This window comes from Myotis myotis, unplaced genomic scaffold (assembly GCF_014108235.1).
Source record: "Myotis myotis isolate mMyoMyo1 unplaced genomic scaffold, mMyoMyo1.p scaffold_m19_p_7, whole genome shotgun sequence".
Taxonomy (NCBI): domain Eukaryota; kingdom Metazoa; phylum Chordata; class Mammalia; order Chiroptera; family Vespertilionidae; genus Myotis; species Myotis myotis.
In genome coordinates this window covers 11,369,544-11,383,683 of record NW_023416379.1, presented here as the reverse complement: position 1 = coordinate 11,383,683, position 14,140 = coordinate 11,369,544, and the positions used below count along the sequence as shown (strand labels likewise).

The 14,140-nt window shown below is 41.0% G+C and overlaps 1 protein-coding gene across 1 annotated transcript in view; it reads right to left on the bottom strand.

Annotated features, from left to right (window-relative positions):
• KPNA5 (karyopherin subunit alpha 5) overlaps positions 1-12,438 on the bottom strand; it is a 43,155-nt gene extending 30,717 nt beyond the window's left edge. The window contains exons 1-4 of the mRNA XM_036318284.1: positions 12,202-12,438; positions 8,122-8,255; positions 3,658-3,759; positions 3,449-3,548 (exon numbers count right to left, since the gene is read on the bottom strand). Coding sequence (XP_036174177.1) covers positions 3,449-3,548; positions 3,658-3,759; positions 8,122-8,250 — 331 coding nt within the window. The 5' untranslated portion in view covers positions 8,251-8,255; positions 12,202-12,438. The remainder of the gene's footprint in view (positions 1-3,448; positions 3,549-3,657; positions 3,760-8,121; positions 8,256-12,201) is intronic.
• Between the last annotated feature and the right edge of the window lie 1,702 nt (positions 12,439-14,140).

The following is a 14,140-nucleotide window of genomic DNA, read 5'->3' as shown; positions in this document are numbered from 1 at the left end:
CACGTCATGGTGAGCAGTTGAGCAGCCTTAGCATATCATTAGCATATTACACTTGGATTGGTTGAATGGCCGACCAGATACTTAGCATATTAGGCTTTTATTATATAGGAGGAGGATATATATACAAGCCTAAGCGACCAAACAAGTGAATGACTGAATGACTGGTCAAGAGGTTGCTATGATGCACACTGATCACCAGGGGGCAGACGCTCAATGCAGGAGCTGCCCCCTGGTGGTCAATGCACTCCCACAGTCAACCTCCTGTGGCACCTTCCCCCGGCTGGCCAACCTCCCGCCACCCCCATCACCAGCCAGGCCAAGGGACCTGGCCTCTAGTATAAATGTAAGTACAATAGCAGTTATCTGCTTCAGCATTTAAAACTAAGAGTCCTCCACTACCAAAAACTTTGGAGAAATTTCTACAAAACTGGGATTTAAGAAAGAACAACTTGTGATTTACATCTACAAAAGTGGCCATGATACGGAAGTAAATAGGATATCCTAGCAAAATGTCACTATTATGACTTAAATCAGAGTTCTTCCAGTTCTAGCTCCTTTTTCATATTTCCTACAGTAATGGATCAAGTAAAATGACAGTAAAACTAACATTTTTCTAGGCCTAAAAGATTTTGCAGGAACTCACAACAAGCAGTATATAATTCCTGCTATGTGCCAACTTGGGCAAGCAAAATCCCACTATAAAGAAACAGAAAAAAATCATTGGCTCTCTGAAAAAGAAACTACAGTTTAAAAGAAACAGAATACCACGAGGAATAGGGCAAATGAGGATAAAATATTAAAAACTAAAGAATTAATGGGGAAGTTGTGGTATAAAAACACTGTAGGCATATTCTAACATTCTTAAACAGAATTAAATCTAAATGAATCCTGTCAATTCATTTTAATATAATGCATATATGAAAAAGAAATCTTGAAAGAGAATATGATAATGTAAAGTACTTCTAAATATTATCCTGATTCAAAAAATAATCCCAATTTCAAAAACAAAAATTGTAGAGTATGTTGAGGAAGAGGAAGCCGTTCTTGGTTATATAAGGATTGCCTAACACTTCTAGGCCACATTAGCTTGGCAGAAATGGAAAACAAAAGTTAAATGTATCTGTAAACAAGAACTACAGTAAGAAAGCAAAGGCAAACATCTTGTCATTTATGCTGACCTGAAAATAAAATTTCTTTTACTCCTCATGTGTAACTAAATTCTGTTTCTCTTAGGAAGATAAAGCAGCTAGCCAAGAGCATTTTCAAAATTTTTATCAATTCATATATACAACTCAGTATAATTGGAATAACTAATTCTATAAATTACATAATTAAAACACAAGCATTAAATTTTTATTTAATAAGAAATTTTTATAAACTCAATATAAAATTAGACAAATAACAGAGGCAAATTACAAAGGTCAAAAGTTAAAGAAAAATATTCAATTTATGTACTCAAAAAATGCTACATAATGAGCTACTATTACATGAGTGCAACGACGGGTAAGACTCCACAGGGTGGGGCAACCTAAGACAGGCACAGTCGGGGGCCAGTAGGAGAAAACTTGGGGTGCAACAAAGGTGGGGCACAGACCCCCCTCCCCAATGGTGCAGGGGCTTGAACACTCGGCCCTTCTGAGGAAGGTCTCCTGTCCCCATGGCTGCTTCCTGCTTCCCATGCCCAGCTCAGATCGGGACCCAGGTAAAGACAGAGACTGGCTGACAGCAGCTGCCCTCTCACTGCAACAGGACTTGTTTCCCATTTCTACCTTGGACCACAGGGAAAGGGGCAGCTGAAGGAAAGGGCTGTGTCAGGATGCTGCATTCTTCCCTTTCTTCTCCCTCTTTTTTCTAAACACTTCCATGCCTTGTAGTTCTTTTGCTTTCTCTTCTTTTTCTACTACCCTCCATTTTCCATATCAGCTGGATCCAGAGGGCACAGCTTACTTCTCCTCAGACATCGACACCACCATCAACCACGGCCCTGATGGACCCTTTGATGCAGCCCTTCAACTTGCTGACGCTTCGGGAAGCCTGTCGCCAGTGACGCCGCCCACTAGCCAGACCAACAAAGACAATCAAACCAACAACTTGAGGACAGCTGAAATCCCTTGACTGAAGAGGCTGGCAACCTTCTACAGGAATGGGGCTCCTTGTGCACTCCATCCACTATGTTTATGGTTATGCTCACTGTCATTGCTTGCCAGTCTTCTTCTGAGTTTTAAACGGCCCAATCTGAGAGGTGGCCACTGATTTGCATGTGCTATCATTTAAAAAATAAAAAAGGGGGAATTTGCCGGAAGCCGGTCCATCCTTGCTGCTTGACACAGTCGCTGCAGGATAGAAACATCTGCACAGCATATGTTTCAAGGGACCTGGTGTATATAGCATACTGTTCTTAATATGTTTGCTCCCCTTAGCGCTGTGTGTTTTAACCAAGGTCACCTCTCTGAGAAAGGTTGTTTCCCCAGGTAGGAATTTTTCCCTGAAGTCAGGGAGGGGATGCCTCTCCTAGAAAGGTTGTTTCCCCAGGTAGGAATTTTTCCCTGAAGTCAGCGAGGGGATGAAACTCCTTAACTAAGTGCCAGGCGGGTAGTTAATCACTACAAACAATCATGCTTAAGCTACATAATCTTTACTCCCTGGAATGGAGATAAGAAACGCCCTAACCTTTGTAATAGAAATTGACAGGATTAAAATCAACTGGTATAAATACGGATGTAACAAAACAATAAACAGCAGAACCTCTCTGGAGATCCAGACCAGAACTTGGCTGGAGATCCTGGCTGGAGATCCTGGCTAGGCTGCTGATCAACTGAACACTGTCTCTGTGTCTTTCCTTCTTCGCCGACTCCGTCTACACCTTTGGGGACCCCTGGACCTGCTGGGGTTGGACCCCGGCACATGAGTATTTTTTTCTTTTTATAGTCATGCTGTTAAGAATATAGTGAGCCCTAGCCAGTTTGGCTGAGTGGATAGAGCGCTGGTCTGCGGACTGAAGGGTCCCAGGTTCGATTCTGGTCAAGGGCATGTACCTTGGTTGCAGGCACATCCCCAACAGTGTGTAGGAGGCAGCTGATCAATGTTTCTTTCTTGTCGATGTTTCTAACTCTCTATCTCTCTTCCTTCCTCTCTGTACAAAATCAATAAAATATATTTTTTTTAAAAAAAATTTTCGGAAAAAATGTTTCTATAACTTTGTTTCTTGGCAGTGGGAATAATGATTTCTATATTTGCTTCTGTAATTTTTCTGTTTATATTTGCAAATATTCTATAATCAACATGTGTTACTTTGATAATATGTTTAAAAACTGATTTTATTTAAAAATATATTTTAAAGATCAAGACCCTTCTAGCAAAGAAAAGTACTTCAAAAAATACCTCATAAATAAAGTCAGTACTACAGAACATTGTAATATCAAATAAGCATATTGAAAACAATTCTTGCCTTTAGAAAGCAGCTTTCTAAATTTCTGTGTCGCTGTTAGTTGTTGATCAGCATTATTAGAAAAAATCATCTGAACCATATCTGCGGTTATAACATCATCCTAAAACACGGAAAAGAAAATATAATTAATTTCATTTAAATACTTTACATAGATAACAATCCGAAATAATGTTGAAGTATAATTTGAAATAGATTTTTATAATATCTACCTCTGGAATGGGTACAGTGGAACTGATATCTGGATCCTGAATAGGACTTTCTGGCATAGATTCATCACTTCTGGGCAAAGAGACATTTCTGCGTTTAAACAGCTGTAATAAAGAGAAATCACTCTAACATTGAGTTTTCCATAGAACAGTGGATTCCTATGGAATTATATTTTTTGTGGAAGTGAACAAACAAGCTAATAATTTTTAAAGTTATTAAAAATTCTGAATATTTTAATAATTTTATTTAAAATTATTTAAAATTCTGAATATTTTAATAATTTTATTTAAAATTCTGAATATGTTAATATTTCCCAATCATTATATCATGAAGACCTAAATTGTCTATGAGAAGTTAAATACTTTCTGGACTAGGTTAGCGCTTGTCCTGTAGACTGTGTTGGGTCAATCTCAGGTCTTATCAAAGGCTAGTCTTGGCTGGGGTGGGGGGTGGGGGGACATCAATTGGGGAAAAAGGAGACAAATGTAAAACTTTGGACAATTAAAAAAATAAAGAAAGAAAGAATAAAATAAAATTGGTTTTTATGTCAAATTAAAAAAAGGCTAGTCTCATGAGTAGAATGCACATTTATAATTTACAGCATTTGTGAAAACACGTTATGACCACACCAGATTATGAGATGCCTAAGAACGTTTCCAAGAAAATCTTAACTAAAAAGTAAATATTACATGGATGAGATAATGTGGTATATTAACAGTTAGTGTATCAGATTAACAAGGAATAGAGAACTCCTCTAACAAAAGATGGCCCAATGCCTATTATCTCAGGATAAAAATTAAGAAAAAAACAAACAAACAAGAGAGAGAAAGAATGAAACATGATGAGGTCACTAAGGAAAATTTAAAGGTACATTTCATAGGTCACCTCATCATGTAAGAACCCCATGAAATAACACAGGCAGTGTTTTATCCTTCTCTGTCAGATGGAGAAGTTGAGAGACAATAGATTTCTCTAGTTTGTTCAACATTATAGCTTGTTCAACATCGAATAAAGGTCAAGCTGAACATAAAACCCATTTATTCAGGCTCCAAAATCTTTGTTCTTTTTATTCCAACACATCAACTTCATGCTATGCCATCGCTCTCCTTTCCTTCTCCTCTCTCTCCTTCTCTTTAACACTTTTCTTCCTCTTCCTCCTCCTCCTCCTCCTCCTCCTCCTGTACCTTCTCCTCCTCCTCCTGCTCCTCCTCCTTCTTTCTCATTCCATTCTCCATTTCTCAGTCTTTGACTTCGTTTCTCTTTCATTTCTCCTCTTCCCTCTCCTGCCCTCTTTTATATTCTTCTGCTTGAAAGTCAAAACCAGACTGATGTGGGCTAGCTGAGGGAAGATCTCCTTGATCAAACTGTCCCTGCTTTAGTGGTGTGAATCAGCAGGACTATCAATTTCAAAGAAGCATATCGGAAGGATTGTATTTATAAATTATAAACCAGGATATGTAGAATATCTGGGTTGCAATGGAACTTCAGTCATTTCTGGTTCTTCCACTGAGCAGTTGATCTCCCTTAGTCCTAATAGTTGAGTCTATGAGGGGCAGAGTGCTAGCAGCCAAGGCAGCAAGAAACACCCTCCATGGGAAAAGAGTAAGAGAGAAGTAATACGGGGTTTTTTAAACTGACAGCTCTTGCAAAAAGTCCCAATGTTGTTTCTGTCTGCTCCTGCCCATTTCTGGGAAGGTCAGAGCAAAACAAGACCAACTAGGAACATCTGTGTATGAAGCGTAACAAAAATTATATGTACACATATGTGACACAGATGACACATGAATGACTTTGTTGACGGTGCTCTGCAATTACAGTGTTGGAAGAATAGCTAGGAAGTAGAAGATTGAACAGAAAAGTCATCCTAAATACAGTATTTCCATTCTTCTTTCTAAACATGAAATAATGAACTTTCCATTTCCTTATTTTGTTAATGCTTCTTTAAAATAAAGCATTTAAGATTTGTATTTGAAACTATTTTGGGAAATAACTGGAGCATGCAATCACTTGAATAACATACTGAACATTTAGTCCCCATCTCTCCAGAGCTCTAGAATTGTCCCTTTTGGAATTTGCAACTCACGCGTGCATCTGGTCCCCAAAGACCAATGCAAAGCCAAAAAAGATAAAGGTCCTTGGGAGCCTTTTGAACATTAAAAACACTGGATCTGGGGACAGGACAATTCTAGATTCTGGTTCTAAGATCTGCCTTTAGTAGTACTTTGTGACCTTTGGGGAAAATACAACACTTGATTTCTCTGCAGTTTTCTTATCTGCAAGTGAAGAAACTGAACTAAGATAAAATCCTATGATTTTATGATACTGTAGGAATAGTCTGTTTGAAAGCCCTAAAATGCTGAAGGAAATGTGGCAGGACACTTAGGTAGATGGAATTCACTTCTAGTTTATCTTGCATTGACTTTTATAGTAACACTAGAGGCCTGGTGCATGAAATTTCTGTGGGGGGGTGGGGGGAGGAGGTAGGGGGTGGTCCTCAGCTCAGCCTGCACTCTCTCACAATCCAGAACCACTGACTCCTAACCGCTCACCTGCCGGCCGGCCTGATCGCCTGTAACTGCCCTCCCCTGCCGGCCTGATCACCCATAACTGCCCCCACTGCTGGCCTGGTTGCCCCTCACTGCCCCCCCCTGCCAACCTGGTTGCCCCCAACTGCCCCCCCGTGCCAGCCTGGTCGCCCCTCACTGCCCCACCCCACCCCCCCCATGCCGGCCTGGTCACCCCACACAGCCTGTTGTTTGGTCATTGCGTGAGGGCGTTCTGAGCAATTTGCATAGTCCTCTATTACTAGTATAGATTATAAAATAACACATTGTTTTGGTATTTAAAGAATGACTGATATAAATTGCCATAATAATGTTCCTTTACTATTTTCATCCTCGTTCATTAACTATCATTTAAGATACCAAATGACTTGTAAAAAATTTTTTAAAAAAATAAAGGTACATTTCCTAAGTCAAAATTGAGGGTAAAAATGTTGTTATTTTTTATAGCTAAATAAGAACTGGTCTTCTTCAATCTGTACACAGTTCTCTTTCAAGTAATTAATTCAACAGAGTTCCCTTTTTTTAATACCTATTATAATACAGAAGGGACTGTGCTAGATACTATATATAGGGAGATGACAAATCATAATCATATTTCTAAATGATATTTCTCTACTTTCTTCATTGTTAGTCCTTTTCAAGTGTTTGTTTGTTTTGTTAATCCTCACCTGAGGATATTTTCCCATTGATTTTTAGAGAGAGTGAAAGGGAGGGGGAGCAACAGAGAGAAACATGGATGTGAGAGACACACCTGGATTGGTTGCCTCCACACATGTCCCTACTGGGCCAGAAATCGAGCCTGCAACCAAGGTACATGCCCTTGATGGGGAACTGAACCCTAGACCCTTCAGTCTACAGGTCAATGCTATATCCACTGAGCCAAACAGGCTAGGGCTTCACACATTCATTTTAATTCATGTACGTGAAACCCACATCCTCCTTATTATTTATAAACTAGAGGCTGATGCATGAAATTCGTGCAAGGGGTTCAGCCCCCGCCACCACCGCAGCTGCCTCTGCCTTGGCCCCTGCCCACCGCAGCTTCATCTGGAAGGACGTCCAGTCTAATTAGCATATGATGCTTTTATTATTATAGATACTTCTAAATTTAAATATATGTTAGAATGAAAAATGTTGAGATGTGCTCTTTTAAAAGATTTTCAAATTACTTATGGCAAAGTTCAAACAGAGAAGGCTAAGAGATTTGGATAATGAAACTACAGGAGGAACAGTATGATTAGCTTAGAAAAAAAGACTATAATTAACTTAGGGGCAAAAGCTATGAAAACCACAAAAGCAACAAATTAATATAATTAATGTTATGTTAGGAGGAAAATTTTACAATAACAAATGAAAGTGATCTAAATAGACTCAAAAGTAAAAAATTTCTTTAGCACCAGTGTAGAAATATAATTAACATCATATATATTTATCAATAAAACAGAAAAGCTATGCCTATCAGTGATTAAAAATAGCACAGGAGCCCTGGCCGGTTTGGCTGAGTGGATAGAGTGTCGGCCTGCGGACTGAAGGGTCCCAGGTTCAATTCCAGTCAAGGGCATGTACCTTGGTTGCAGGGACAACCCCAGTGGGGAGTGTGCAGGAGGCAGCTGATCGATGTTTCTCTCTCATCGATGTGTCTGGCTCTCTATCCCTCCCCCTTCCTCTCTGTGAAAAAATCAATAAAATATATTTTTTTAAAAACAGAACAGGATTCTGACTCATGAGTTTGCTAATATTATTTCTAAAGTCCAGTAAATTAAAGAATAGATTTATCTATATTCAATTTCCTAAAACACTTTTTATTTAAAATTCTCTAAAAATTAGCAATGTAATACAACTTCTAAAATCTGCATATAATGTTCTTGTGTTAAGCATAATTAATTATTTTAAAACACCTACCTGTTCTTCCCTCTTTTGTTTTCGAAGCTGTATTCCTTCTTCTTCTCTTCTTCTACGCATCTCTTGGGGATTTAGGGCTTTATTCTTATAACTTTTCATTCTATAGTTATCTTTCCCTGAATAAGCCATGGCACCTTAAGGTTAGGAGAGAGAAAAAAGGATACTGATAATTCTCAAACATGAGATGTTTACCCTACGGCAACTAAATTCAGGTTCACAGATTAAATAGTCCAATAAAACCCATTCTGAAAATTACGTACAAAGAACACATTCCCGCACTTCCATATCAAATGTGAGCAAAATGACCTAATTTTTTAGCACTAAACTATCAAACAAATAACAGACTCCGGTCTAAACACAAAGTCATTACCCTAAGTTCACTGATTCTAAGGTGCATGCCCCATCCCTGCTATTTCAACCTCTCTGACGTGGGATGCATTTTAAAACCACTGTCAGCCAGGAAATAATCATGAAATAGGTGGGTAAAAAACTTCTAAATTACAGCTTCTGGCAAGATCGAGAAATAGCCAGCAATGAAGTGTCTTATTTCCAATGGACTATGGCATTGGGCTTCAATAAGCACACCTCAGATACTTACTGCAGGCTGGCTTCTTCCACTTACTTTAGCCACTGCTTAAGAACTAAGGCCACACATAGGCATGACTTGAGTCATGGCTGCAATACCAGATTTCATTGCTACAGTATAATTCATTCTTTTTAAATACTGAAGTGCTTGTATATTTTATTTGGAAATTAGTCTTATTACAAATGTATTTTAAAACCTTAACATTTTATAAGCATATTTAAAATGTTTATTTTGTATAAATATGAAATTTTCTATTTGCAATATATGTAATAGTTTTACTTTTAGGAAAATAATTATAAATGCTTTTTAATAATAGTATTACATTGATATTTTGATATCTGAAATGAATACTAAATTACTGATATTATAACCTATCCTGGATTTACACATTAAAATATGAGTCTAATACAGGGTTTCAACTTGAATTTAACATGAGATAATTAATGTCTGTTTCTAACATTAGTCTGATAAATTTTGATAATATACCCATTCTCTCAACCAGAGAGAACGCTGTAATCAATTAGCACTTATGAAGTAAACACAGAGAAGAAAAAGTTGACATTTACCTGCCATCCCTGATGTATTAGAAATAGACTATTCAACTGGCAAATTATATTGTAAGAGGTAAAGTACACTAAAACATCTGCATTAAACCCTGTGAGAACATAGAAGACACAGCAACAAACTGTGCCTGGGGGGCTCTGAAAGTACTCACAGTTATCCTCTCTTACAGGATGAACAAGAATTTCCCAGGGAAGGAGATGAAGAGAGAAAAGGGAAAGAACAAGCATTTCAAGCAGAGGGAATATCTGTAAAGACAGTTCTTGAAGAAGCCTGGCATAAACACAAAACAGTAAAAAATTGAGTGTGCCTGAATAAGAGAACATACGGAAGCAGGAGCAGGAGATAAAGCTAGAAGGGTAGGTAAGAACACATATGGTTCTTGTAATCTGGAAATTGATTCAATAATTAGAGACCTGGTGAATGTAAAGAATACTATACTTAATTCAATAACTCATGTTGAAGCTCAGTTGAAGATCAGTAATGATCTCTGATCTCCATTTTTTCCCTCAAGGGACTATGTTCTTATTAATGACACAGAATTTTTATATATGAAATAAAGAACAATGCTAAACATTGTTATTAATAAAGCTTGAACAAGTTGCTTCTAATGACAAATATGTGTTGGTGCACACACTATTTCTGAAATCAATTCATTAAATATATAAAGAGGGATTTGGGTGGATTATAAATATACCTTAATTGCTATAATACATGTGTTAAATTCAAATATACAAAGTACCTTTTAAATCATTCCAAAGTCCTCAGCCCATTCTGTTCTACCTTTAGCTCCACCACTATTTACCAGTGACCTAATTATCAAGTCTGATGTCTTGTATGGCACTTAGCTTACTGTAGACTCTTATACAGGGTGGGACAAAAGTGGGTTTACAGTTGTTCATATGAAAAATAACACAATAATTAATAATAATACAAGAATAAACTCATGTTTCGAATACTCACAATTGTAAAACTTTTCCCCCCTCTGTATACTGAATAAGTAGAAAATATTTCAGCAAAATGAAATGTTCACAGCAATAATCCTATTAAAAATATGTATCTCCTATACAAAAGGAGTTATCTAGGTAGGCCCTTGATCTCTAAACTGTTTTTATCACTTGTAGGTATGTACACAAAAAATACAGGGTTGGGCAAAAGTAGGTTTACAGTTGTGAGTACAAAAAACAGTTTATTCTTGTCTTATTATTAATTACTAGAGGCCCAGTGCATGAAATTCATGCACTGGTAGGGTTCCTAGCAGCTGCCAGCTGCCTGCCACTGCCAGGGCCTCCTCCCTTCCCCCGGCCGGCCCCACTCTCTGGTCGAACTCTCGGACAACTCCCAGATGAGGGGACAATTCGTATACTACGCTTTTATTATATAGGATTATATTATTTTCCATAGAAGCAACTATTAACCTACTTTGTCATCCCCCCCCCCCGTATTTGTACATTCATCCTCAGTATGTTTATTTATATACATGTAATGTTAGCCTAATAAACTATCCCATTACAAAAATCCACAAATAGAAAACGATTTTAAAGTAATAGTTTTAAAAGGTAAACTAATGGAAGTTCTAATATTTTCTCTCCACATCTAACTGAATCATTTGTGCCTCCTCAACACATACAACAGACCAGTAATCTAGGTAACCACATTAAACCTGTTTTACATAAATATGTTAACCAAGTTAAAATCTAGCTCCAGCACTGATACCTACATCATCGATTCCCTTTTCTTCTACGGTACTGACTTCTTGCCTACGTCTTCACAGCAGTTTAAAGAGGACGTAAAGCCCAAAGAAACTCAGCTCTCAAGGTTCCTCATTCAAGAGGACTGTTTCGTTCTCTGGAAAATAACTTTGAATCCTATGCTTTAAAGGCTGCGGTCTCCTGCAAGTTATTTCAAATGTAAGAAACGCTACTCAGGCACTCTGATGTTGCAAAACAGAGGAATTTCTTCCATCATAAGCTTTTTTTTGGCCCAGCTCTGTGAAAACCTGTGTTGAGGTTGGGCAGATAACTGGCACCTAACATTTTTCTAACATCTGTCAAACGGAATGTCTTGTACCCGCAAGCCTCCCTCTCCATGGGCTTGGGCGCCTGCGAGTAAGATTACAGGATGGGCACAAGGGGGGCAGCGGGCGGCCACAGCCCCGACACCCGCACTTAAATCAAAAGGACAGAACCGTCTCTTTTTACCCACAAGTGACTTTCCTGCAGCATGAGAATCATTCAGTGTTGTAACGGAGCCATCAAGCCAGAAGTGCGTTTTCGTGTGTGTGTGTGTGTGTGTGTGTGTGTGTGTGTGTTAACGTGTTCAAGAAGTTCTAGAGTAAATGCCAATGTCATTCCTTTCGAGGCGTCACCGCCCCGTTTCCAGCTCTAGGATCCCTTCCCCTCTCGGGCGGATGGAAGACACCACTGGATGTTGGTGGTCGGGGTGGCCAGCCGCGCATCCGCGCCGACAGAGGAGCCGGGCGAGCCCTTCCCGGCACCTGCGCCCCAGCGGCGGGGCGAGAGGGGGCGACGCGCGGGGCCCCGGACGCAGCCGTCCTCCGTCCGGGCCCCGATGCTTGTCATCAGCCGCCGGACACGGGCGGACGCCGAGCCCAGGAGGGAGCGGCCACCCTGGCCAGACCCGTGCCGCCGAGGGAGGGACAACCGAGAAGCGGGCAGAGCGGCGGAGGGTGCCACGGGCCGCCGGGCGCTCCCTCCCGGGACCCGCCGGCCGCCTGGGAGGATCGGCGCCGCGGGGCCAGGTCCGGCCGCCACGCCCCCGCCGCCGTCCCCCTGGGAACCTGCGGGAAGCCCGGCGGGCCCGGTTCTGAACCTTCGCCGGGAAAAGGTCAATGAAGACGGCGGCGCCGGGAACTCGTGGCTCTCAGGGGACCAGCCCCAGGGCTCAGGAACCGGCGGGGCCGCGCCACTTACCCGTTCACGGGGCTCCACCCGCGCCCGCACTGCCCGGCTCCGGCTGCGCGTCGGCTGCGGGTGACGGCGGGGTCGCCACTCCGCCCCTAGCGTCGAACGGAGCGACCCGGTTCGCAGCCCAAGATGGCGGCCACCTGCGCCCCCTCCCCGGGACCCCGGGGCCCGGCTCCCAGAAGCCCTTGCACGCGGCGGCCGCGGGGACCCGCCGCGGGGCGGAGTGGAGCGCGCCCCCGAAGGACCAGCCGGCGTTTGCTCGGACCTCGGGGTTTTAAACCCGAGAGGGCCCCGTGGCAGGAGCGCGTCCGACTGCCCCGGTCCTCCGTGCGCGCTCTCAGTCGATCATTCACTCACGCGTTCGTCTGTCCGTCCCCCGATCCATCCACCTACCCACCCATCCTTCCCCGGACCCATCCCTCCCACCTTCCCTCCCCCCATCCATCCCTACCGCCCATTCATCCCCCCAGTCCATCCCACAGCGCAGTATTCATGGAGCCTAATCGGCGCCTGGCATTGTTTTAGATGTTGGAGCTGCAACAGTATTCACAGCGGATAGAAATGCTAACCTCATGGAGCCTCGCAGAGGCTCTTTCCATCTTCAGCTGCATTACCTTGTTCCTATAGTATAGGGACCTATACGCTCCCCTTTGTTTACAGCCTTTCGACTTGCCATTTAAACTTTTGGATTCCATAACATCTGTGGATTTCACACACACACACACACACACTCATAGTCACTGTTATGTGAAATAACTCCAGATAAAGTACTCTAAATTAACATGACACATTTTGGATAGCCTGGTAAACCATCCTGACGTTCAACAAACAGTACTGAAAACAGACTTTTCCAGACCCAATACCAGGCACAGAATATACAAGATTTAAACACCCACATACACAACTCCTACCCCTAAGAAGCACTTGTTTTCCAGGTTATCCACCAGCTCTCTATTCCTGCTATTGTATTTTTTTTTTCTTAATCCCAAAAGCTATTTCCTATTTTTGATTCAGGGATTATATGTCTTTTCTTGTCTCTCTGAAGATATTATAGTTTCCTTGAACTATTTTTTTTTTTTCGCCCTTTTTCGCTGTCTCTGTTTCTTCAGAGTTACTTTTTCCTGTTTGATCATTTTGATTCTCATCTTTCCTGCCACAGGCTGTACTCCAATGCCTGGAGATTGTTGAGTACCCATATTTAAGAGTGAGACATTAAAGAAACTCATTGGAAGCCTGTGTATCAGTGGGGCCTGTTGACTCCCTGATTGTTGGCCTCCCTACAGAGAGATTAAATGAGATCTCGGTATTTCATTGGAGGATTTTCTAACAGCCATCTTGGACCAATGGTTTTCCTGGAGAATAATGTTCCAATCTCCTGACTTGGAACCACAAATCAGGCATCAGAATGTGATGGGAGGAAATGGCGAGGGGCCTCATAATTCAGTATTTAGCTTTCATTATTTCCCATTTTCAGTTCAATACCTTGACCCTCATCCTTTTAACTACATAGCCTCGCTGGTTCATTTTCCTCATAAGCTAAACCTGTAGTGTTCTGTCTGGGAGGGAAAGAGGAGCCACTTAGCAACCTCGTGATAGAGGACATCTGGAGGTAGGCTTCTAATTGCTCCCGATACGGAATTTCAGTAAAATTTTCCTCTTTTCAGGCCCAAATTTAACATCTTTCTTAGAAGTATCTGGGCTTTAATTTCTGAACATCTCCAGACTTCTGGCATATGAAGTTATTTGTTTTTAGTGAATTTCTGTGCTTAGCTAAGCTAGGTACTACTCATTCATCCTTTGTTTTAGCTTCCAGATTTTGTTAAAATCTTATTAAGCATTTATTTTTATTTTTTATTACTTTACTGTCATTTTAGTAGATTTTGAGAGGCAAGGTATATAAATGTACATGTTCAGTTTGCCATGTTTACTCAACACCTAGAATGAT